The sequence below is a fragment of the Triturus cristatus genome, chromosome 9, assembly GCF_964204655.1.
Source record: "Triturus cristatus chromosome 9, aTriCri1.1, whole genome shotgun sequence".
Taxonomy (NCBI): domain Eukaryota; kingdom Metazoa; phylum Chordata; class Amphibia; order Caudata; family Salamandridae; genus Triturus; species Triturus cristatus.
The window spans coordinates 1,214,880,269-1,214,907,525 of record NC_140592.1 but is presented as its reverse complement, the minus strand read 5'-3'; the positions used below and the strand labels follow the sequence as shown (position 1 = coordinate 1,214,907,525).

The 27,257-nt window shown below is 44.7% G+C and overlaps 1 protein-coding gene across 1 annotated transcript in view; it reads right to left on the bottom strand.

The window, feature by feature from the left end:
- The window catches only part of ZFYVE1 (zinc finger FYVE-type containing 1), a 189,298-nt gene that overhangs the window by 86,454 nt on the left and 75,587 nt on the right, over positions 1–27,257 (bottom strand). The window contains exon 4 of the mRNA XM_085627252.1: positions 23,567–23,781. Within this exon, the coding sequence (XP_085483378.1) occupies positions 23,567–23,781 (215 nt within the window). The remainder of the gene's footprint in view (positions 1–23,566; positions 23,782–27,257) is intronic.

The window sequence follows — 27,257 nt, the reverse complement described above, 5'->3', positions numbered from 1 at the left end:
GATTGGTTCAAGAATGGCACACAATGCACAATACCATTCAGAGATGGACGCACACTGGGATGTTTACTGAGCAACCATCTTGAAATAATTGATCTTAAAAGTTGGAACTTTTTAAAATGATATACTATGCACAATCCCCCATCCCTACCTGACGCCTGCAGCATACAGTGTTGGAAGATCCCCCAGTCAGACCCTCCCTGGAGTCAATGATCACGGAATATTTTAATGTTAAGACAGCTTCCACTAAATTGAAAGAATGGGATGTCTTCAAGGTGACACTGTGGGGCCACTGTCTGGGCATACAGGGCACCATGAGGCGGCTGTTAATAATAGTGACCTTTCTAGATCACAACGTACGCTTCTGGACCTGGAAACTTGGGCAGCTGCTGATCCAAGTGCTGCATAGGTGTTAGCGGAAGCACAGCACAAACACATTGAACTGTTAGAAAGATTGCGGCACCTTAATTATGCTGCTCATTTGGCTCGTACACACACCACAGCTGATAGAGTTGGACGACTCCTGAAATGCCTTATCCAACAGGATCCGCCACAATGGCCCATAACAGCACTACGCTCTGATGAAGGTTCCACCCTTCAAACGCAGCATGCCATCCATGAGGAATTAACACAACACTATATGCAGGTATATCAAACAGTTATGGCCGCTAACCCATAGGTCTACAACATCTTCTTTGCTAACCTGACACTACCCCGCATTACTGTGGAACAGCGAATGGACCTGGATAGCCCCATTACACTGCTCAAAATTAAAGAAGCAATCAATGTGTAGGCCACTGGCAGGACCTGATGGTTTGCCAGTGGAGCTCTACAAGGCGTATGCATTCCAATTAGCTCCAAACTCGTTGACGATGTACAAAGAGGCCCTGACTCTCTGCCGCCCAGAGAGAGGCAACGATCATCTCCTTGCCCAAACCAAAGAAAAAACCCAATGCTCGTAGTCTCCTATAGACCATTAGCTGTTTCCGGTCCAGGGAAGACATGGCTTGGCAGTTCGGGCTGGACTGTTCCCATGAGGCACGGGGTCAGAGTGATTTGCATATGGCCATGTCTGAACTGGGGTGGCAGAGTGGGCTAAAGAACGGTGATGGATTAAACCCAGATCAGTTGACTGGGGGTGAGTGCTTGCAATGTTCAACACTCCGTCCATCATTGCCTTTGGTTTTTGCATTTTTTCATTACTGCCAAACTGTATGAATCTGTTTTCAACGCTACTAATGTTTCTTCTGGCGCTTTGCCTTTATATTATTGACATTCATGTTTATTGTGATGATTTGTTTGGCTTCTATGTCATTGTATGTTACGATGCACTCTGCATTAACTGATGATGGCATGGTTGTTGTACTGTAAAATAAACAGATTCAAACAAAACGATATACTATGCATAATCCCATTCTAGGATGGCTGGTCACTGCTATGTTACTTACTTTTTACTTATTTTTATTTTCAAGCCTATGCCCGCCATGTGCAGAGAGCAAGATGTTTCCCTTTACAGCCTTTCTTCAAAAACCAATCTTGCATATCCATGTTGAGTTTTTATGACAATTTTATTCTGGACTGATGAATGGATAAATGAAAGACTGAGTCAATGAGTGGATGAATGCATGGGTGAGTGACAGAATGCTTGTATGATGCGTTACTGAGTTTCTAAACTCCACGGTGGCTTAAGAGGCACTTTCAATTACAAGCCAAACTTACTGCCCCTTGCCAATGCTAGTTCAACTTTGAACTTTTATCCTTCTTTCAGACATTACTAGGATGGACCATTTAATTGTTTGTCTAGTTCCAGAGCACCATATTCATTCTCGCCTACTCTTTCATCATTTTCTTTTCCGTTCCATCTTTTTTTATATCCTACCTTAATGATTTGAGGTAAATGTTTAGTGGCATTAAGCAATTCCCATAAACTCTGAATCAGGTGGTCTGCTATTCCCAGTTGAACATTAGTATGCCACAAGTACAAAAAATCTGTCCATTCCTCAGACCTCAAATCAAATCAGCCAAAGAAGAAAATTTACATTTTGCATTGCGACCAGGAATTTGGAAAAACAATGTCAAATGCCACAGCTCACTCTTCTGAGCCCTGCTCCTCTCCAGTGCAACCAGAAAGCCCAAAAGTAAATAAAATAAGATAAACACATATGCACAACTGCTTGAACCATAAATTTGCCATGATTCCTTTGAGAAAACACAATGTAAAGGTATAAAAAGCGAGCACTATTTCAATGTGAGTTTCCAAATCCCACTATGATTTTTATTCTCAGTTTGGATTTCTCATTTATTTCAACACTTCTAAACTGCAGAATGGCAGTGGGACTGCTTGGGGAGGGGGGAGAAATCTCACCAAGTAATTTCCACGTTATACAGTTTGAAATTATTTTCCCCACCAATTTACCAAATTCTCTTGATGAGCAAAAGGTCTCTGAGGATAAGATGCCCTAGTTTCCTGCACCTGCAACCTGTTTTGTTTACTGTATCTGAACTCCTAAACATCAATATAAATTCATATGAAGATCATAAACCACAATGACGTAAACCAAGGAACTTGCTTCATGTGTAGTAACTGGCCAACAAGGCTTTGCTCCAAGTTGAAAAATAAACAACAAAGCACTTACAGGCCACACTTCTTAACATTCTGGTGCCACATTCAAATCTGAGATTCCGGCATCAACCCGGTGTCTGTTCCCATCACACTTATTTAATGAGAAGTGACACCTTGGGAAAGTAAAAGTGCGGAATGAGCCCGTCCCCATCCTGGTTTGACTCTTCGCGAGATCAAGGATGTATGATGGTATGTGCCCTCTGAGACCACAGTCTGCTCTTTGGGTGCCATAGCAACACAATGGAATTGTCCATTGTAACAAGAACATCAGGCCTGGCTCTCAGCTTAATGGGAAAACAGGCAGAAAAACATAAGATTTAAGCTAAGAGGATCATAACCGTGAGGTTTCTTCTTCAGAATCAAAGGCAAAGATGTGGCCATAAAGGTTCCCACTGAAATTGATGGGGCTAATGGAATAGTTATCTATACATTCAGCTTGCACAATGATGTGGTGGATGGGGGGTGGTGTGGGGAGGAGGTGGTGTGGTATGGTGTGGTGTGTGTGCAAAAACACATTTGAAAATGCAACAAGAAGCAAGGAAGATGTCAGGAGAGCATATTCAGTCGACAACAATTGTAAATCTTGAAGGAACGAGAAAGGTGTAAAAGAATTCTCGACATTACAATCAAGATAGGTAGCAAAGTTGAGGGGCTATGGACAAACTGCAAAAGACATAACAAGCATTGGCATAGCCAATAGGTCTAGCTTTCGGGATTTTATAAGTTTTTAGTTATGTTTTATATTATTGATTGTGAAAGTTCTAATAAGTGTTAAAACTTTCACATACAATAATATAAAACATAACTAAAAAGTGAGAGCGGGGGGGGCGCAGAGAGTAGAGGCAGGGTGCAGTGGGAGAGCTAAGCAGGCATAAGGTATTGGAAACATGGGGTGAGAGCGGGGGCGTGGGGGGCAGAGAGTAGAGACAGGGAGCAGGGTGCTGTGGCATAGAGCAGGACAGTCGGAGGGCACCGGAAGCACGGGGTGAGAGCAGGAGAGGGCAGAGAGCAGAGACAGGGACGGGCAGCGGTGAGGTTAAAGCTGAGGGAGGTAACGGAGAGTGACAGTAAAGGACGAAATGTTATGAAGCTAAAATAACAGGAATAAATTATCTCTCCTGATGTGCGGCTGGTAGAAAATTTTATTTTCTGAACTGCCTCATTCCAAATTACAACAAGCAGGAAGTCTAGAGAGAAGAGCAACATTGCAGACGAATGAAAATAAGAACTGTATCTATTTTAGAAGCATGGAAAGCGAGAAAGGGCCAGATTGTGCAGACAGTAGGACGCTGAAAACAAAAGCAAAGGAAGAAAAAAAACAGAAACTGCTATCACTCTAAGGTTTTGGACAGAAGACAGGAAGGAATGCGGTGAAAACGAGAATGGATGAAGGTTGGGGGTTACAAAACCAGAGAGTGGGGAAAAAAAATAATAGATTTTCGTATTAGAGAGATGGAGAGAGCGAGTTCACATCCTCGAAAGAGCTAAGGCTATCATGACAGAGAGGATGTACCGAGAGAATTAAATTAAATGTAGACTTCACAGTCATCTTCGCAGAAATGAACGATGGCCCGGTAGTGGTGCGTGCACGGTAGAAAATAAGAGCTGTATCTATTTTTGAAGCATGGAAAGCGAGAAAAGGCCAGATTGTGCAAACAGTAGGACGCTGAAAACAAAAGCAAAGGAAGAAAGAAAACAGAATCTGCTATCACTCTAAGATTTTGGACAGAAGACAGAAGCAAACAAAAGTCACTTCTGGAATGTAAAACCCCAGCTCCATAGAGTTAAAGAAGTGCAGATTCAGCCCCCCCAGCAAGACCGCGAAAAGGGGGGCGCACCGGATTGGTCGCCTCCCAAACCAGCTGCTAACCACCCAATCCTGGAGGGAGATTTTAAGCGATCAGTCTGAAGCGGAATTACCTGGTGCCTGGGATCCATCGCCGCCGAGAGGGACCTACGGAGGACGGAGCTGTGGTTGCCAGGAAGAAACAGTGAGGAGCAAAGGAACATGCTGAGGAATCGCCAGGAGGACAAGCGAGGTCACCGGCTCCAAGGAGGGAGTCCTCATCGGAAGGCCTGCCCAGATCAAGAAGTGGCAGCGGCTATAACTGGCAGTAACCGGTCATCGGCGGCCCATATGCAACGAGTGCGGCTGCCTCGGAGGTGTTTCCAAGTCCTGCTTGGCATTGATGCCAAGCCTGCGGGGTGGGTTGCAGGCGTGAGACGGAGCCAGCAACGTGAGCAGGAGCGAAGGAAAAGCTGGCTGCAGCAGGAGCGGAACAGCCGACGACCCGGGAAGTCTGCAGCTCACCAGGAACCCATAATTGCACCGGAAGAAGCGGGAGCGTTTAGTGCAAGCAAGTTCGGATGACGGGACAGTGCAACGCAGAGAAAAGGGTTGGCGCTGCATGTTTGGGGGGGAAGAAAAGAAAGCATCAAAGAAAGAAAGAAAGATACTTTGGAGGGCGTGACCGGCGAGCTGAACAAAGCGCAGCTCTCGGCGAATTGGCATGAGGCATTCAGTTTGATGAAAAAAGTGCATACACACAGTAATAAAACTCGTCTGTATCTACTCTGGGGAGTGGAGTAACACAATTATAAAAGTAAATCATGGTTGCGAAGTGCCAAACATTACAGGCAGTCAGAGCGCGCTCGCGGGAGGCATTCTATTGAACGGGAAGCGAATCACCGTGAGTGCGAACATATATATAAAGGGCAGAGGATAAGAGAGGGGTAATATGGGGTTTGGGAAGCAAAAACTAAAGAAAGTGAGGTGGGAAAAATAAATATAAAAGAGATGGAGATGAGAAAATCGCAAGTGAAAATATACAGCGGAGACAGAAGAGAACAAGACTGCAAAAATGAAAGCAGGAGTGCGCGCGACGGCAAACATGCGACCGGCAAAAGTGAAAGTAAACAGGGTCCAGATGGCGCCTCGGATGCTGAAAGCTCGCACGCGCACATGCATGCAAGCGCTAGGCCACCAAAAGCATGGGGTAGCACTTTGAAAACCCCACTTACTAAATGTCTCGCAGACCAGCGCATGCGCTGGCTCAGGCGAGACCTAAATAGCAGCAAACATAAAAGAAAAAGAGAGAGAAGGCGAAGTCTACAGTCTACAACATAGCAGATATGTTTACATGCCTGCTAATACATAATTACAATTTGATCTCACAAAATAATAATCCACATTTTCAAATATACATTTTAATAATCAGCTTGCTTTGATGAATAAACCAAAACCTGTGCAGTAAAAGCAAAGCTTATGGTCAGATATTTGTACTTTAAAAGTGCACGTGGTCATCCCCTAGTTATGTAGATTAGTAATGCTCTGCAAAAATAATAATAGTAATTCAGAGTAGAAAAGCCCAACCAAGCCTCAGTGTTACACTTTTATGTTTGAGTGTTCCAAGCGATGTGACGAATACTGACTGAAGGGACACTGTCACGGAAACTCACACCGGCTCAGTCTGAGAAAAGAGATATTTGAGCAGAGAGGTTTTGCTGCAGCCCTATTAACAAAGGAAAGAAAGTGGGTTTGAAAAACTTAACTTATGAAATGAAACTAGTAAATGCCAAGTTTATGCCTCACTACAGCAGACGCCTTCTTTAGTCTCCACCATCTAGTTTCAACCCAAGACAGGCACAAAAAAGATTTCTTGTTAAAATTCTCTAGGACATTAAACAAGCAAAACATGGCCTTTGGTACCTATAGATCTCAGCTACAATTAGATAAAAGGTAACATCAGTAGCTGTCAACTCGCCAACTACCCTTTAGAGAACTCGCACAACAGTTAATTCATAGAATCTGAAATTTAGCAACACTCTAAAACAACCTTAAACCATGAAATGGCATGGACTGGGAGAGGACTTGTCACATAATTAGTAAAGCCAATTTCTGTGTAACAGGAGATTTTAATCTACACATGGGCAATCCCTCAGACCAACTTCAAGCATGGTTCAATTATACACTTGAAGGGTTAAACCTCTCTCAACTATTTTACCAAGCCATCACACAGGGGGTCACACCCTGCCCAGGGCACATTGGTTTGGGGAGTGGGTGGGAGGGCACGGATCAAAGACTCTTCTTAGTTCCTTTGTTTCATAAGGCTCAAACAGGAGGACGCTCCTTCACATATGCAGCTTCAAAGCTATAGATGTCTATACCTTCTCACCTATGTTCCAAGACCTCTAAAATCTCTTTTAATAAATTCATTAAAACTTGGGTTTTCTCAACTTAGTTCTCCTTCCAGTGCTGCTTCCTTGGGTCTTCAGCGCTGTGACAATCAGTTTTGAGTAGCTGCGAACTTTACAAGTATTGATTAATTCAGTGTCTGAGCTGAACACTGGGCTTCAGATTTGGGCTCCAGATTAGGCCACTTCTCAGCTCCTTTGAGCCAGTCTCACCCAGAACTCACCCAGGCACCAAAGTCACAAGCGTTCTAGAATGAGATAAACTGGAAACAGTTCACACAAACTAAAGGAATACCTTGGTGGAGGTCTTCAAATGGTGGGCCCCTTCTCACACCGAATGGTGGAATGAAATCCAGAATAGCCACGCCCCCTGCAGAAAGCTGGTTCTTTATGTGATATATCAAAAAACTGATATATCGTGTAAAGTCCAGGGGTTCCCTTGTGAGTGGACAGCGGGCTTGCTATGCGGGGGTAGTGTGGTCGAGCAGCCTTAGGCTTAACACAGAGGAGTGCAAGACAGTCGCACACTACACACAATGCTCCATAAATGAGACACACAACACAAGAAGGAGTTCCTCACCAATTTATAAAAATAGCAACAATCTGTTTAGGCATCAGAGAAAAAACGTTCAGGTAAGCACGTTTTACATATAAATTATTTTCACTTTAAAAGGTGGACACTGCAATTTTTGAGTTCTGAAATGTTATCCTATGAGAGGAAGAAAAAGTTCTGCAAACCGGTACAGTACAGCGACTTACAGGACCAATCTCCAGGAGTTAAGGCGAATGGTGGGCAAGGTCCAAAGCAGCACCAGCAGTACACCACCAGCGGCACAATGGCGGCCCGGTGCAGGGTGCAAAACTGCATATTTCAATGGGGATCAGTCACTGCGAAAAGAGGCTGCAGCCTCTGGCTGGAAGGCCTGTTGGGCTGAACCATAGAGGTGGCTCAGGCCTCACGATGCTCAGGGACATAGGGACACCCTTGTTCTTCTTCACAGTGCAGGGGCGATGGGTGCAGAGGTGACCTTAGGTGTCGGGTTATCTTACCAGGAGCTGTCACGGTAGAGGGGGCCTGCATGCAGAGGCTGCAGGCGATGTCAGGAACCTTGTTGGCACCTGTGGCCCACTTCAATTCGGGCCAGAGGCGACGGGTGCAGTGGTTGCTTCAGGTGTTGGGGTTTGGTGGTTCCAGAGGCCTCAAAGTCTCCTCTCTGCATTTTCTATAGGATGCAGGGAACAGTTCCGCTGTTCTACAGGAGGTCTTGGTTCCTGGGTGAAATGCTGGCAGGTCTCTCGGGGTCTGGGGACTCACCTGCTGTAGGACAAGTCAACTTTTGGTGCAATGGGCATGGCGGCAGGCAGGCCGGCAGAGTTGGTCCCAAGTCAGTTGCTGGATATTCTGTTCTTGCAGGAGTGCAACTCTTCTCATCCATCTTAGTCTTCAGGATCTGTGTATCTGGTGCCAGGGACTCACCTAAATACTGAATTTGAGGGTGTTAGGGGTGTGCAGGGTAGTAGCCAATGGACTACTGACCCTTGGGGTCACTATACCCCACTATATGTGGGAAGTGGGCATAAACCTGTCCCAGAATTCCTAAGTATGCCACCATAAAGATGGCAACTTCTGAAAAGTCATGTCCACCTCAGTTTAGTCCACCTTTGGGGTGGTACTAGCCTGGGGGTGGCACGTCTACCTGACTAGCTAATTTTCCCACCTGTCCAGGTGCAAAGGTGGTCCTGGACAAATTGATAAATGTATCATTGGCATCAGTGTGGATTTATCAATATGAGACGTTTGATACCAAATCTTCAGTGAAGCCATCATGTAGCTGGGGAACTTGTTTTCACCAGCATCCATCACATGTTTTAAAATGGCTTGCCTGGTCACTTGCACTGGGAGACATAGAACTGAGCAGCATCTGGGCATAGCGGTTCATGCAGGTATGCACTCACATGTAGCACTAACCACCCAGCCATAGGGCTGTCAGGCCTGCTGTAGGGGTGACCTACAAGTATCACATGCAGTGGTAGGAAACATGGCAGACAGGGCTGTGCGACATGTTGGGTTTTGCATTTTGTCTGCACCAGGACACACAGCCTGCAATGGCACGCTTGCATGTGCTTGGTGAAGGGGCCCCTTAACCCCTTGGCTGCGGCAGGAATTCCGCCACAGCGCTGGGGGGGGGGGGGTTTGGGGGCAGCGCAGTGGCGCTGTGCTCGTGACGGAACCACTCCGTCACGAGCCACGGTTGAGCTGTGCTCATGACGGAGTGGTTCCGTCACGTCTCCGCCCACTGCGCTAATCGCCCGTACAGGCGGGGAATTAGCGCCGCGTGGGACGAGCGGCCGCCACCGGCCGCGGCATGACGGAACCACTCCGTCATGAGCACACGGCACCCGTGGCTCATGACGGAGTGGTTCCGTCATGAGCAGGGAAGGGGTTAAAGTGACAATTCATGCTGCAGCCCTTGGGGGACCCTCCTTTAGCTCCTCAGGCCCTAGGTGCCACAGTACCATCTACCAAGGACTTAAAGATGTAGCTAAAGGTTTTGCCAATTGGGAAACAATTGCACAGTTTTGGGAAAGAGCTCTGGCACTGGAGACCTGGTTAGCAGAAACCCTGTGCACTTTCAGTCAAAATCACATCATTTACTAGGCAAAAGGGGAGGGTGACCATGTCAAAAAGGGGCACTTTCCTACACCCCTTGAAGCTTTAGAGGCCAGAGGCTCTTCTGGTGGAGCGTGGGTAAGTGCAGGATCCGTCCAAAATATGATCCGATGTCCATTCTGGGAGATTAGCAAGGTGGGCTGTTTCTAGGTGGTGAGGTCGGGTTTTCAGGCCGGTACACGGAGGTTCTCAAGTGGTCTTTGCACATCACACCCGCCTCAATGCAGCCTGTGGTCTTCTGTCAGAATAAAAGCCTTGCCGCCTTATAGGCATGCAAGTACAGTACTACCTTCCATTTGCTATGCTTAAGGCCCCCGAGCATAGTCTTCCTGGGACTACATTCTGGCGCTGCATCTCTCTAACAACCTTGTTAAGACTCGCCTCCTTGTTTCTCACCACAAAACAGCAGATTCAGGATACGGCATTAGCACATGCCTTCACAACAACTTGGCCTCTATATTTATCACACACAGCACAGTCCTTCGCTGAGTGACATTTGCTAGAAGACCCAAAGATCGGGACTCTAATGAAACTCTTTACTGGTTCAACTGCGGCAAATGTCTGAATTGACACCTTGAGTTTCTACATATTGAACTCTCTGTAAGGGCAGCAGCATGACCAAAAGACCCTAAAATGAGGTCCATCAAAAGAAAATGCTAATCTTGCAAAAAATGTCTCTCATCACCTAGCAGAGAAAAGCAGGCTGTAATCCCAGATCTAAAGACTCCATCTATAAAGAGTGACATTTAACTCTTACTGAAGGAATTTAAAAAGGCTATTTTGCAGCATTGTGTTGCAAAGACCCTATGCAAGGCTCAGCTAGAGGCCCATGTGCGGGCTATCTTTTGACATCTGCTCCAAGTGCCTAAGGACTGTGAAATCATCCTGGTGAGCACCCACTAAGTGTTTTCAACATGCCAACTGCAGAAGAAAATTGTTCAGGGAGTTCACTTTTTCTTTTTTTGCAATGATTTTTTAATTGAATTGCCAATTGTGAAACAGACCATTATCATTGCAGATAATATTGACATGATAACATATATATCAATATTTGAACAAATGTGGTACGCAAGAGTAACTGCACATGCCATAAAGCAGAAGTCCTGTAACGGTAACATTAAGCTAGTTTAACTTTAGTAACACAGATGAATCCTTGAACTCAGGTCTATCTAGAACAATCTCATGTAGAAAAAGTGTGAGTGAAAGGGTTTTTCACAACATAATGCCAGCGGTGGGGTTCCACTATCCACCCCCTGCTCCATGCAAACCCCTCCCTGAGTTCATATTATAACTCTGTACATATTCGTCTTTACATTTCGCCTATCTTCCAACTTCAATGCAAAAAAATATTCAGTTGATCACTCGGAGAAGCAAAGGAGATCCTGAACATTGGAAACTCAGAGGCGACACTCTGGCATAGACCAGAGAGCAGCTCAGCAACTGCAGCGTCAACATTACAAAAGGCTCCTCAATGAATCATTTGAGGAAAGCCAAGAACATGAAGCTGATCTAAGTTTATTTTTGTTTAAAGCTTCACTATGTGACATTTTTTATTGCCATCTTCAATTTGATGCTTTATAGTTTATTATTGTTTTAACCGTGTCAAGGATATACAGAATGAAGATGTGGGATGCTCAGCTGATGGAAATATCACGGAGAGAAAACTATTTTGAATGCTTGCCAGAGTGGCAGGTGCACCCCCCACAGCAATGCTGCCTATATAGTCTTGGAGTACCGTCAATGTCAGGAGTAACCTTAACTACCCATGTTACTAGTCACGCTAAATGTACATAACCTAAAATCGTTCATGAAATGGAAAGCCCAGAGATGGTTACAATTAAAGAGAGGACCTTAAGTACTGCAGGAATCCCATGTACTTGCTGGTGACCTGTGCCACTTGTGGTTCACTGGTATCCACTATAGTTTCATTCCTTAGCACGGGCAAAATAAAAGGATCAGAAACTTTAAGTATGCCATACCCTTTGTGGAATACATGGTCTAAATATATTAAAGATTGTGCATAAAAATTACTTCTTTCTAACAGTAAGTAAGTACATTTTTTATTTGCATAGTTAAATAAAAACCGTTGCAATACAGAAAGCTTATACTTTTTCTGGCTAAGTTCTTGATATTTCCATTTCTGGCATTTTGCTTCCGCACAGTCTCAGAGACTTTACTGCTCTGCAGTTCAATTGTAGATCGCTAGGTGCAAAGCATGCCAACAGGGCTTGCCTCCTTGTTCGAATCCCTCGTAGATTAAACAATTGTTTTGGTAATTTCTTTCGTTCTTTGAGGAGTTCTTTACAGGAGAATAGTAAGTGCAGCAGGTCTTCCTGTGCTGTTCCATATAATCGGCACACAGAGCCTGCTTTATTGCGTAGCCAAGGTGGAAGATGCTGGGTGCAGGGGAGCAGGCCAAATCTATATTTCATAAATGCAATTTTTATATTTTTGTCATATCCCAGGTTGAAATAAGCTTGGGCACCCGGCTTCGTGTATGTATTCAAAGTCATCCATCCATGGGCTCTCTTTGAAAGTGCGGCCTTGTCCTCCAGCCATGACAGTAGTTTCACCGTCTTCCACACTATTTTTTTTTTTAAAGTTAGGGTGGTTGTTGATGTTTCCCAAAGTTGATTTCGCCCTAATTTGTGTAAGCTGCTGTAAAGATATTTCGCAGCTGGTGATGTAGTGTGCGTTTGTAGCTCTTTCCACAGCTGTTCGTTTAACGTTCCTCGAGGAGTTTTTCGCACTTTATCCCATGCAGTGACGAAGGCCCCTTGTCTGGTAATTGTTTGTTTCAGGACGCCAAACTCAAGTCTGATTTGAGCGGATGAGGTATATTTCAGCAGCCCAAAAATGACCCTGTATGCGGTTGTTACTGTGGCATCAAGTATTTCCACGTCCCTGCCTTTCTGTACTTCGCTACCGTAGGTGATTGTTGGTAAGAGTTTTGCACGAACCACCTCTGCCAGTGGCAGGATCGATGGGCCAGATAATTTAGAGTTTAAGGTTTTTAAGGAAGTTTCTATTATTAAACCTTTTTGCCTTAAGCTGTTCTTCTGTGCCAGGAAATGACCGCCAGAGTCCAGCTTCACGCCGAGATATTTATATTCTGTTGTGGCTTCTATTCTGGTCTCTCCCCAAAACCAGGCTGCATTTGTCGCCTTTTATTCCCGATTATCATTGTTCTTGTTTTGTCCAGGTTGATCGTTAGGTCATTTGCTTGGGAGAAGTCCGGCGTTGTATTTAGGAGATGTTTTAACCCTACTTTTGTTTTGCTGATCAGGACTATGTCATCTGCATAAAGAAGACAGGGAAGTGCTGTGTCTCCTAATTTGGGGGCGTGTGAATTACAGCCGATTAGCAACGGGACTACATCGGCTATGTACAGATTAAAGAGAGTGGGTGCCCTGTTTCAGGCCTTTTTCCGTGGGAATGTGTCTTGACAGGAAGGTTCCACTGCCCAGCTTCACCTGTAGCCATGTGTCCGTGTGCAGGTTTATGATCAAGTGATTGAGTAGGAGCTGAGGAAGCCCCCAATGATGTAATTTGGACCAAAGTCTGATGCGATTAACATGATCAAAAGCGGCCCTGTAGTCGATAAAGCAAAGGTATAGAGACGATCGTGTGGCTGCAGCCTTGTCCATGAGCATTGCCATGCTTAATATGTTAGTTGTTGTCCCAACTGATTTTGTGATGCCGGTCTGTTGTAGAGGAATTGCGGATTTTTCTTTCACCCAAGCCCTCCAATAACAAGCCTGCAAAGAATTTTGCTTCGTTGTCTAGTAGAGCCACTAAGCGATAGTTTTGTGGTTCTAACTTGTCACCAGATTTATGGATTTGGAAAATGATTGAGCCTCTCCATGAGCTGGGCAAGATGTTTAACGTTCAGATTTCTCTGAAGAGAGGGTCCAGTGCTTCTGCCCAGAAAGCTGCCTCCTGTTTGTAAAGTACTGGTGGAATTCCGTTTGGGCCAGGAGCACCTTCTCTTCTCCCCTTTCCCATCTGCAATTTGATGGCGTCAATTTGGGTCGTTTGATGGCCAACAGTTGGTGGATCTGGCCCTGATTTCCCAGAGTTGGCGAGATGGATTTCGACCCAAGCCTTGAGTGTCGTTTAGACGTTGGGTTCATTTTGACAGGCTTGGTGCTTCTCGCTGTATTCAGTGCCTTGTTGAAAGTGAGACCGGAGGGGTTTTAGACTTCTTCTGTGATGTTTGTGGAAACGCTGTCGTGATTGTGGTGGATGAACTGGTTTATGGTACCCCAGAATCTGGTGCTATTGTTATGTTTGACATCGGCATGTAGTTTAACCCATAGATCCTCCTCCATAGCTCTATTCATCTCCCTTTTTAGCTTTTTGAGGACTGCCCTTTGTTTCCGTAATTCTTTTAAGTGTAATTCATCGCTGGGCTTGTGTCGAAGGTGTCTCAGTAATTGTTTAATCCTTTTTTTTGCAAGCTTAATTTCTTGCTTAGCGCTATATGATATTGGTTTAGTGCAGCGGAATCTTTGAAGGTTTGGTGGTTAAGTCTTAGTCGCATATGCCTCCATCGCTGATAGGAAGTTTCTCCATTTCTCCACTTCACCATCTCCGACCCTCGCAGCGTAGTGTTGTTTTGCAATTTCAAGCATGTCGCTTCCTGCGGCTATCTTGAATTTAATTTTTCTTAGGTTGATGGTGGCAATTAATCCTTGAGGCTCCCGGAAGCGTTCAAATGTTGGAGTGACCGTTCTTAGTTCTATTTCTTTGGGCAGATGATCACTATCGCCTTTATTACTCAGCTGGAACGATGCAATTTGTTGAAAGAGCCCTAGGGAGACGAAACTATAGTCCAAAATCAAGCTTGTTTTTGTGGAACTATATGTCGTCGCGGGAGGGTTGTCTTTCGGTGATCTGCATTTAATGCCCACAGATTGAGATGTTCCAAAACCTCCCCGGTCGTTTGTCCTATTTTGGTTTGTTTGCAGGTGTGAGGTTTTCCTTGTTGCGGGATGTTCCAGATTGCGTTTTGCAAAAGCACTTATTCATCCACGGAGGATCCCATTAGATTGTGGTTTAAGTCCCCAGTTAAGACCAGATCAGTTGTGGGTCCCTCACTTATACATGTTTCCACAAAGTTGCACATTTCCTTGACTAGTTGGATTTTATTTTTAGGTTTTATATACACATTTAGCAACATGATGTTAGAATCCCTTTTGTTTAATGATGGTGATATGAAGGAAATAGTGACTGCTAGAGTTAACTGTATTGTGGAACCAAAGATGCAGGCAGAATAGGCAGCTGTGTTAGCGACATATGTGACCAAGCCTCCTTGCAGATGGCCGTATTTTGCTCCCCTGGTGGCATTTAGAAAGAAGCGCAGAAATCCTTGGAGATGAGGCAGGTCTATTACCCATGTTTCTTGTAGTGCCACTATGTCGAAGGCCCTGACATAGGAGACAAAGTCCAAATCTGTTAGGTTGTTGGCAAGCCCATTTACATTCCAGGAGCAGAACCGTACTGTCCCTAATGTGTTTGCTGTGTTTAGCGGGCAATCGTCTTGTCAGTCTCTTGTGTTATTTATGGTTCTCGCGATCCATCTCATGTATTCTTCCCGAGCTTGCGGTGTAAGGGGGTCATTGCGGCTTCCTAAGTCCTCAAGTTGGTGCATCTTGTCGCTATTGCAGTTCCCTATGGCTCATCTCAGCACTGATGTGGTTGGTCTACCGACGGCCATCTCAGGGGCCGTCAGGGGTTCTGGGATTAACAGATCGGGATATCCTGGCTTAAAGTACGGGGCGATGGTTATCCCCCAAGATTTTAGGATGTCACTTTCTTTGAGTATTTTATGTGCTATTGTAGGAGAGGTCCATGTTGCTCTTTTTTTTCCGCCTGCCTTTAAGTCCCCGCAATTAATAAATTCTATTGACTCCAATTCTGTCGTTATGCCTGCCAATGAGGTTATGTGAGATAGTAACCGCAATATTGCCTCGGTTCAGAATGTCGTGCCTTCCTTTAGAGGTGTATTCAGGCTTGAACCATATTGTGTTTGTTTCCCTCGCCACTGCCCAGATAGAGGCGTCATTATGATTTTTTAAGGTGGGCCGGCTGGCCTCGTTTTGTGGGCATCCCAGTACAATTTGGGTCACTTCTGTGGGGCCTAGACTTCCTTGATGTTTTGGGCCAAGACTAGCTTGGTTTTGTGTTTGAGATGTCGTAGAGTTTTTGATTATTATTTGTAGAGCTGGAATGCCTTAGGGCAAGAGTTGGCTGTTCTGTAACTACTCTACCTCCCTTTTGGCTATGTGTTCGCTGAGAGGAATATCCGGGTTCCCATGGTATGTGTACCTCCCAGCGGCGACATTATCGTTTGTAATTGATGCCCATGGGAGGTCGAACTGTCTAGGATCCTGGTTGGTCTCCGAGGTTTGGGTTCTCATCCCGGTTTCTCCATCAATTCTAGTATTGATGTGGTTTGCGGTGGGATTTCCCACCAAACACAGTTGGGGGGGGGGGGTCAACTCCCGCAATCTCATGTGCGTCCTCAGGTACACTAATTTCTTGTTTTCTGGTTGGTAGAGCTTGGGCACAGCTAGACATGTTTGTAATGTTGTTAATTACTTCTGGTGAAGAGATGTTCTGTTTTGTGTTTGAGAAGTCGTAGAGTTTTTGATTATTATTTGTAGAGCTGGAATGCCTAAGGGCAAGAGTTGGCTGTTCTGTAACTACTCTACCTCCCTTTTGGCTATGTGTTCGCTGAGAGGAATATCCGGGTTCCCATGGTTTGTGTACCTCCCAGCGGCGACATTATCGTTTGTAATTGATGCCCATGGGAGGTCGAAGTGTCTAGGATCCTGGTTGGTCTCCGAGGTTTGGGTTCTCATCCCGGTTTCTCCATCAATTCTAGTTTTGATGTGGTTTGCGGTGGGATTTCCCACCAAACACAGTTGGGGTGGGGTCAACTCCCGCAATCTCATGTGCGTCCTCGTGTACACTAATTTCTTGTTTTCTGGTTGGTAGAGCTTGGGCACAGCTAGACATGTTTGTAATGTTGTTAATTACTTCTGGTGAAGAGATGTTCTGTTACGTTGTCCCATTGGGCACTGGCGGTGTCCCTTCTTGCGCTAATGGAGTCCCAAAGAGTCGTTGAAATCCAGTCATGGTGAGACTTTGTTTCTGGTTCCGGCCTTTCCATTTTTGTGCACGTCTTAGTTTTGCATTTAGTTTCAATTCCCCTTTGGCTGCCTCTGCTTGTTCTGGCGTGTATTCATGACTAGGGAGCAATGCTATTGTTTGCTTACTGTTGTCGATGTTGGTGTTCTCTTCTGGTTGTTCAATTAAAATTGGTATTTGCTCCTCATTGACCGGCCCAAGCAGGGTTTGCCCATAAGAAGGCTGCATATTTTCGTTATTTGATGCCTTTTTTATTTGTGCGCATAGATCCGTCAGCATCGCTGGAAGGGTTGCCAGTTTGTCCACCATTGGGCTGCATCCGCAAGTTCGAAGATTGGCTAGGGTGTGGTCCTGAGTACTTTTCAACATTGTGTTCAGATTTCCCAATTTACCGTCGATCGATACCACATATACTGCCAGGGTGTTCAATAGGGATAATTGAAAGTCCATTTTGTCTGTCTGGTATTGCAAGGCCTCAACCAGGAGCTGCACAGCTTTAAGCAGACTTGCCCATGCATCCCCTTGGGCAGTTCCTTGCCCGTCCTCTTTAAGGTTGCCAGCCTCACTGCCGGGTTTGTTGCCATTGTCTGTTTTTAGCGTTTTCCCGTGGTGTACTCTAATTTCGCTGATTGTGCAAGTGGGCAGTGCAAACGACCCCTCCACTGTCTCCTTGCATCCATCAGTTTTTCGGTTTTCTGCTGATTCGCTCCTATGCGTGTCCCCCCAATAGGCTGCCAGGAGTGCTTCCCACTCCTCCATATCTAGGTACGAGTGTTGGTCTAGTTCTTCTGAATCATCCAGCAACAGGCTGGATTGAGACAACACTGGCTTGCGTTGGGGTCGTGTACGGACAGAGCGTACATCATTTTCTGTATCCGGCATGTCCTTTAGGTTTTCAGGTGTTGATCCCCCTATTGCCTTTGTTCCCTCTGTATTACTTTCCAGGTTGTTCTCTAGAGCGCCAGCTTTGGTTCCCGACTGGAGGATAGCTGTTGGATTATCTAACTCGTAGATGGTCAGTGCCTCTAGTGATACGCAGTTACCTCTGTCATTTTTGTGCTGATTGGGGGGCCTGGATGACATGGCCGCAGGAATGTTATGGGTATATGCAGGGTTGTAATTGCCTAGGACAGCAGTATTTCTGGCCCATTCCTCCCTTGCGCTGTTGGACTTGATCTTAGCCCCCCCCAACTTGAGGCGAACTTTGTGGCGCCTCTGGGTACAGTTCGTTAAGCTTTATCTCTGGGGTCTTCTCCGGGGTTTTGGGATTCCAGCTTGCGGCAGGTGCTGGGTCGTGTGGAGATGTTGTTGAGCTGTCCCCCCTTTCTCCTTCGGCTGTAGGCCCTTCATTCCCTTCCACCTTTCCTTTGTCCTCTAGACAGGGTAGGAGTGGTGTTTGAAGACTCGCAGGTACGGTGGGGCATGAAAGCAGGGTATCGCCTGCATTTAAAAAAAAAAAAAATTTAGTGTAGATTTTCGGGCTGAAGAAGGCGATGTTTTGGCGTTTTAGACTCTGGCGTCAAGTTGCTAAGCCTCCTTGTGTCTGATGTTATTTCAATTATGGTGCCCTCTACCTGCATTGCCGGTCTGGTCTTGACCTGCGGCTCTCCTTCTGTGCAATCCAATGATTTCAGCTTCCTTTTCCGCTTAGCTGTATTGCTTGAGTTGCTGCTGACATTGCCTGCTCTGCTGGCAGATTTGAGCACCCCGCGGATGCGCCCTGATCTCATACTCCTCCTAGGGGATCTAATAAGATGTTTATCTTGGGCTTTAATAGGCTTTGGTAACCTGTTGCCTAGTTTAATCCTGGCTCAGTCCAGTGGGAATTTTTGGGGAGGGGCGCACGGTGCTCCGTGCACTGCCGGTGTACTGCTGGCAGCTGGCAGACCGAGCTGAGTGGGCCGGTTGTGCTGTACTGCTTTCTTTGTCTTAGAATGGCCCTGGGCCCATTTTATGAGGGAAGGAGCCACATGGGTCAGCGAGGATCAGCAGAAGTCAGAAGGAGTCAACAAGCACCCCCGAAGCACCGCAAAGCAACAAAGGCCACAGGGACACGCCGTGGAAGCAGCCCTGCAGTCCTGCAGCTCACTGTACCCTACAGCATATGAAGTGTAAGGCACGGCTCCTTTGCGACGTACCTGGCAGTGCTGGGGCGCAGGAGTGCTGGAGCACTAGGCGTTAACTAGGCGTTAACCACGAAGAAGAAAAACATGCAGCTCCTGCTGTGATGGGCAGGCTTTTGTCAGGTAGGATTTTCACACAACCTGCGGCCTCACGCGGCTCCTGCCTCCCACCACACAGCTTTCGCGCCACCAGCCGCGTTCATGCTTCGTATTCCCCTCGCTGGGCACTGAGGCCGGCGCAGACAGGAGAGACCCTCTGGTGAGGCATGTGAGCCCGTCGGCTGGTTTTGCACGACCCGCTCACCTCCGCCTCCACTCGACATCCGCTCCCCTCCTTGCACAGCTCCTAACTCTCCTCTGAACTTCCTGGCCTCCTGGCTGCGGCAAAACTCGGACTGGATCGCTCAGGTACAATAGAAAACATTTCACTTAACGGAAAGTCTGCGCTTTCATTTCTATGACACTCCGCAAAAAAACAGAAGATAGCGTATTCCAAAATGTAGAGGTATCCAGTGCCAGTGGATACACGTCAAGCACAACAAAAACTGCACTTATATTTGATACAAATAGAGTAAACTTGTTAACGGGAGTTGCAGAGTAGAAAAAAATGTAACCTTTGCCAAATAGACAGCTATGATCTTACACAGCTAATATATGCAGCAGGTCTGGACAGATTAGAGTCAGGCAATAGGGATTGCACTCCCATACTCAAATGAAGAAAGAATCTCCAACCCTTGATGATGTTACGATTAATGTATTACCTGCTAAGAAGCATTATAATATGTTTAACTGTGACTGAGATTTAAATATCGAAATAGACCAACAAGGTTTGAAATGTGGTCTAGAGTGGAAGAGTTGTGTATATGCGCTCAGCACAAGGAAAACACCTATAAAACTATAGTGATCCTAGCATACTCCAAGTTGTTGAGGACATAGAACTTCCAATTACCCATCTGTCCAATTGCGAAGGGATTCAGGTGAGGATAGCATATACCAGATGATATCAACAGGGAAACTAATCACACACCTTCTCCTAGCTACAAGACTCAATACAGACCACAACTGCAAACTACAGTCCTCTCCACCTATAGCTATGTGGTGGATAACACTGTAAAGCATCTATGCCTGGAGAAGTTGTCGCTCATTATAAATGACAGAATGCAAAAATGTTAAAAATAAATTTCTGCCTTTTAAAAAATACATAAAGAGGGACAGTGTCATTACTAAAGGTACCTCATACATGCTAAACATATTTGAAATTCTGTCTTGTTCAAAATGTCGTCCTCCTCTGATTACACTATTTTTACAGATGTCCCCAGGCTAATGTGTAATAGCATCCTAATTTCTGAATGTGCTTAATTGATATCCACTGTACTGTAATCTTACATACAATTCAATATATTTACTGTCCTGTGTTCTATGTATTGTACTACGATGCCATCGCAACTGCTCCCAAATGAAAATAAAGTTAAAACACATAATAAATATCTTTCCCTTAATACCATAAACAAATACAACAAATAGTCACAATAACATTTAGAACCATTCAAGGATCAAAGACTATGTCAATTCTTAACAGCAGTCTTAGTCCCAGGTGAGCTCAATGACTTAAACAGGCCATTTCCTACTCAATTACCACAAAGTATCACCTTTCACCACTTGCTCCAGAGTCCACAGATAGCCACACACCGATTAGCCACAGCCACCTTAGGACATTAAGGTCTACGTACTATCTCTATACAAAACTTAACAATCCCTAGAATCCTGCACCCTGCCATTGAATCATAAATAATGGACTCCATGAAATTCAGCAGAAGCAAAGCTTAACATGTGTGCAGTTGAGAGACGCTTCAGTCAAGATTCAGCGCAGTGCATGGAAAATCAAAAGTACTTATGAGGGGCAGAAAATACATGGGGGGTGGTACGTGATGAAGCGGAAGGAATTTTTGGCACAAGTGTGTCACTAATGATCATCTAGGAATAAGAACACATTAAATTGGAGAGGTTTCACGGAGTTTCCTTTCCAATAACACAATGTATGATATATTGGGGTAAGGCAGCTTGCAGATTCAAGAGAAAGATGTGATGCCCTGTACTACGCCTCTGTATACCTCACCTTTCTGTTCTTCATTGTAGAAGCTCCTGAAGTTAGAGTATCCAGTACTCTGCAGTCTAACTCCTATTGCACAATCCTGCACATTGCACCCTATGTCTCCTTTGCTTCCGAGTGGGACGGGTATGCTCAGACGTGAGTCCTGTGCTCTCCATGCCACTGGAATCAAGCTATCTTGGCTGATGAGGGCTGAAAGCCCGAAACTGGCCCTAGGATGCTTGTTTCCAGTCCAGGGAGGACCTGGCCTGGCAGTTCGGGCTGGACTGTTCTCATTGGGTGCAGGGTGAAGACTGATTTGCATATGGCTGGGTCCAAACCGTAATGGCATATTGAGCAAACAAACAATGGATTTAGGCCCAGATCTCTGTACTAGGGTGAATGTATGACATTGTTCTGCATTCTGTCCATCAATTTTTCTTTTTACATTTGTCACCCCGAGTGGGACGGGTATGCTCAGACGTGAGTCCCGTGCTCTCCATGCCACTGGAATCGAGCTATCCTGGCTGATGAGGGCTGAAAGCCCGAAACCGGTCCTAGGATGCTCGTTTCCAGTCCAGGGAGGACCTAGCCTGGCAGTTCGGGCTGGACTGTTCCCATTGGGTGCAGGGTCAGACTGATCTGCATATGGCTGGGTCCAAACTGGAATGGCATTGTGAGCAAATAAACGATGGATTTGGGCCCAGATCTCTGTACTGGGGTGAATGTATGACATTGTTCTGCATTCTGTCCATCAATTGTTCTTTTTCCTTTGCTTCCATAGCAGAAAGAGGATTCATGGAGCACTGCTCTGTTGCGGACATTCTCCATTACGCAATTCGGGCACAGCATCCTAAACTCCCTTCCTAATCCCATTTTATCACGAGGCAGGGATGGGATTTACAGTGATCTTCCCAGGTTCTGTTAATCTGTTGTACCAGCACTGAAGGCCAATGCAGACCTTCTTTCCACAAAGTGTCACTGTGCATCATTATTCCCCTTTTCTTTTCTGAACAGGTAAAACATTGCTTCATCATTGTAGAAATTGACAAATGCTGGATATCATCACTGACATCTAATCAATAGCACTTTCGTTAAATAAATAATCCCAGATAAGAGATGGCCCAAGGGAAACTATCAGTATCATGCACATGCTGAATCAAAATGTATTGTCCGGACATGAATTTGTAAAGAATCATCTTACAGTCAACATACCTTCAGGTACAGAAGGCAGGAGGATGAACAGTCTTTAATAGTCCAAAGTAAAGGAAAGAGATGGGAAATAAAATTGAAGCATCTAAGTCCCTTAACTTATGGTGCAGCTCAAGAGCAGGCGTTCACAAGAAGGAATAAGCTGAAGGAGTAATATGAGGAGAGAAAGCAAAACTTGGGGACTAATCCTTCAAGAGTAGTAAGGGAAAATAGAAGTCAAAAGGCCAATCTAAACTTGAATAGGAGAATTAAAGGTTCTGAGACCCGGAATGCTGAAGATAATGGAAACTACAGTGCTAAAGGAACAAGGAACTAGAGGTAAGGATACCACAACTGGAGACAAAGTTAAAGGCACCAGAAGGCTATGGCTGGAGTTCTCCGTCTTGTCAGGAATTAAAGGCAGGATCACAGTGGCAAGGCGCAAGAGTATTGAAGGCAGGAAACAGGACTAGAGACAAAGATCTGGAACAACCACTGGAAACGCAGGAGGCATTAAGACTTTGGAGGTACAACTGTCCAAAACATGGTGATGTAAAAACAAGGAGCTCCATTCCTGGTCCTGAAATATATTCCTTCAAAAGGAAAGACAACACTATGGGTGACAAAAGGTTACTTCCTTCCTTCTAATCCAAGACTTGGAAAGGTATGCGGGGCCCTTGGAGGTGTTCATGTTGCGGTTCTAAGAACATTATATACACTCTTCAGTGTTTCAGAACCACTAGCATGTGCACTGTAGAATCAGTGATTCCGACAATGCAGAACAGAATTCCATCACTTTTTGTACGTAGTCCAAAAATAGGTTCAGTAAGAAGACGGTTCAGACCTGACTACAGTATTAAAGTGTCACTTAGCTCAAATATGGTGCTTCAAATTATCAACTTGCTGAATTAGGACACTTACGTTGAAAGAACACTTGCTTGGATAGCCTGGAGTATAGACAAAGAAAGTTCCCTAAGAGGAGACAACTTTACAAAGATACCATAGGGTTGCATAGCCTAGGGTCACACAAATTTGAAAGCGCAAATAACAGCCATGTGTGAGCCACTGAGGCTTATAACAGCAAAATGGGCAAGAGCTTGCTTTCGAATACAGGCAGGATGAAAAGGGTGAAATATAGTGAACAAATATTAGGAAGGTAAAAAACAACAAATATACCAAAGAGTTCTAAAAAAGATTAAACCATCAAACACCGGAAAGGATGCAAAAATCCTAATAAGTTGTCCCCCAAAAAAGAAACCTGAGCTTTACTGAAAGTCATCTTAATTCTTTTATCAGCTGTGATTTTAAGTTTACAATTACTATCAGCACAACACTTCAATCTGTTTGCTCCAGGTTAAGCTCAGGTCTGGCTAAAGAAGGCGGTTCTCAAGACTATGATTTCACCTTGGCTTTACCTTGGTATCAAAGCATGAATCTATGACACCTGTTTCCAGCTACTGTCTCCCCCTTAATCTGCCCCCTCTCATTCGGTCTCTTATTTGGTACTCAAATAAATGGTTTACCTTTAGAGCCTTATAAATGACACCTGGGTGCCGGGAAGAGCGTGTAGTGTTATTCTCAAGGTGAAACTCTACGGCCCGCCGCAGCCCTGAGAAGTCCGTTGGGGGGTTATAGGTCCGTGTTCCCTTGTAGCGGATAGAGCTAAAGGCTTCAGGAAAGCGACTTAGCTTTCGAAACCTTTCTTGGATGAGCTTTTCTGGCATTTCCGCAGGGTGTTCTGCAAAAGGTTAAAAAGAAAAAAGATCAACCAACACAAGCACATACATTTTGTGTTCTTTTGTTATTTTCACATTACAAAAAAGTGTTGACAACATAGTCATACTTCAACTATAGGTCTATTTAGGGACAGGAAACTCAAAATATCTCAAACTTCTGACTTATATGGCCTTGATAACTAAAGATCAGCCAACTTGTATGAGTCCCTTAATGCAAGGAACGCTCTTTAAAACCCATGACCCCGATAACACTTAAGATTTCATTTCTGCCAAGACACGGCAAGACTAGAGTGGACTGATGGGTCTGTACATTTCTTAGAGGTGTATTTTTCTTGCACCTCTGAACAAATGCAAAGGCTTATTCACTTTCCACGTTTGAAAAAGTTTTTCGCTCAACACAGTATAGGTTTTTTATTTTCTCAAACACAATATTATTTTTGCCTTTATTTGTCTCAAGTGCTATTCCTTGTACCTTATATCTGTTAGTGTTAGCGCTTTTGGAAGGTATAGAGTAAGCCCCTGTATAATGTTAATCACTATTAAATTTACAATAAAGGGTTTTGAGCAGAAACGTCCAAAGTATATGTAAAATGTTGACACTACAGCACTTGCTTAAACTCACACTTTTGCCCTCCAACCAGCATTGCAACAGTTAGTTGCTCATGTGTACCCTTACAGAATGGATCAATCATTTGCATAGCCTCATAAGTGGAACTCACAATGCTATACAAATGCTGCATCAGACTCCTCAGGACGTATAATGCAGAAACAGGCCTCATTTGCAAGGGATGAAATGCTTCGGAAATCCACTTTTCCACTAGAAAAAGCCGCCAAGTGCCACGCAGCAAGGTGCCAAATTGTGGCAGTGTTCTCCTTACATCACAAGGATGATCATAACTTCTCGTATTATGCTAGGGCCCATAGTAAGGCAGGATTGGATTCTCTGTATGTAGAGATTCCATTTACAAATAAATGGTATCTGTTAAGACCAGTTTTCTGCTCATGGTGGCGTCTACATGCACCAACTCTTTCATTATGCCAGACTTCGGATAATACCAGAGTCCTGGCTATCTCGTGCTCTTAATTGTACCATTGCTCCCTTTTGTGTTTCAAATTATAGGGAAGAGTCTTGAGAATTCCTATGATAAATTTACTTTTAAGGATTCAGCTTATTTCACAAAAGGTTATTTAGACCAAACCCATATTATATTTGTCGTCCTATCCCTAGGCTGGCAGCTGAGGACCAACAAGACTCTACAGTTAGACCTTCTCCACTTGACCATATTGTGTACTTCATCAGCTAATCAATTCATCTCCCTGCCTCTCAGTTTCCTTGCTTACCCTAATTGTGAGAGCATCCTTAGCATTCCATTAAGGACTGGACATTTACATTTTACAACTGACCAAACTCTGCAGGGTCAGAAACAAACTATTATGGGCCAGGTTTTCAACGCTATATTGATACGCAAGTTTGGCATACACACTCAAACTTAATTTTTATTTTTTTTTAAAGAATTTGCAGAACATTAAGGTTTTTGTGTGAGCAACTCTACTCACAGGAGCAGTAAGCATTTACTCCTAACAAGAAGTAAAAGGTTTTCCAGGGTGGCTAGGGACTCTATCTCACTTACAAAAGAGTGGAGGTATTGGCTAATGAGTTTATTCATGGGGGAAATATTTTCCACCTGGAAAAAAAAGTTTTAATAAGTGAATTTACACTTACTCAGCAGAAAGTGATGCATATATTTACTCATGAGAAATTAAATTCATAAATATTTGCTAGAGCTGCCTTTGTAAAAGTGCAACTGTTGAAGGTTCCCAGGCCTACTTCCATAAACTGTTGTGAATTCTTGAAAGTTGCAAATCTGCAGATATTCATGGTCCCAAACCTAGGGTGCACTTTTGTGCATTCAACAGTGGGCTCCTACTTACTTATTTAACAAGTTACCCATAAAGCTTTTACATTCATTCTCCATTAATATTATTTTTAAATATTAGCATGCACCAAACATGTTTTATTAAAAGATGCCCTGGAGAAATGGCATTTAAAGTTGCCCTTAAAAAATGCACCACAGTTTAGCAAAACTGTCAGCACCTTCATTCTTTTTTTCAAGGTAGCAAATATATTTTGGGAGCATTTTATTTTGAATGCATATAATCAATTATCTTGGTAACATTCTTTTGCATGTATTTCCTAGATCTATGTCGCCGTTTGACAAATCTTCACGAAGTTTTCATCGAAAAAGTGTGCGGGTGATTCTAGTTGTGCATGGAAAGTTTCGGGTTGATCCATCCAGTGGGGGCTGAAAAAAGGGGGAGGGCTGAAAAAAGTGCATTTACCATGTTAATTTCCCTAGACTCTTTAGGCACGCCTGCAGCCCGAACTGCTGAACGGAATTACAACAAATTTGTCAGAAAGCTAGATTTTGGCCGGCAGATTCTACTTTTTGTAAGTTGGTGTAAATCCGTTCACTAGTGTGCGAGATATTTAAGGAAATCCGAATTTGTATATCTGTGGCCACGAATACTTACTCAGAGCTCTGCACAAGCTAAAGCTCATTATTATTTGTGAAAACTTCAACCAGGAAGTGTTGGTAGCCATCTTTGGACTTTGATTCTGTCCAATCCTAAAAACAAATGCACAAAAAAAAAAAAAGAAAGGGGGCAGTGTAGGAATACCCTGACCCCCAAGCCTTGGTCTTGAGGTCCCAGAGGGACCATGGAAGGGAAAAAAGCATTTTTTTGTTAAATTCACAGCGATTTTCACGAATATCGCCGTGAATTGAAAGAAGAAAAACAAACAAGCGCAGCTCTCCGACAGGGCCCCTACACCAAGGGTTTCTTTTTGCCCCGGGGACCACCACCTCCCCGGGGATCATGTTAATATGAAGCAGGGGGGGGGGGGAGCGCGGACCCCCCTCACGCCCCAGGGACCACCAGCTCCCCAGGACAGTAATTCAAAAATATATAGGGAGGTCGCGTGGTCTCCCCCTGTGCCCACCACTTCCCCGGGGCTAACATACATATTGCTTGATGGGCCTGTTTGGACCCTCCCTCCACAACTCAATCCCAGAGGATGGCATACCGGAGCCGAAATTGACACAAGGAGGGGGGGCACCCCTCCACCATTAAGTCAAGAATGGCCCCCGGGGGATGGGGTCACCACTTCTGTAAAGGACATAAGATCCTAACTCCTGGGATTGGTAAAGGCAAAGCAAGTGTGTTTTCTTGGCAACTTCATATTGAAAAATGATCTGAAATCTTTGGTGGAGGTGAATACATTGTTGATCTATTGGAGCGTAATCTGTATGTGACTGTGACGAGTGGGTTCTTTCTTGTCCATTCCTGGTGAGGGCAGAGTCCATGCTTCTCCCTTTAAATGACTACGAGTAAGGAAATGTGCAAATCACCTGGAAGCTTCGTCCGTTTAGCCCCACCCACCTTTGTAGTATGCAAAGGTCTTCCTGCTTTTTGCCAG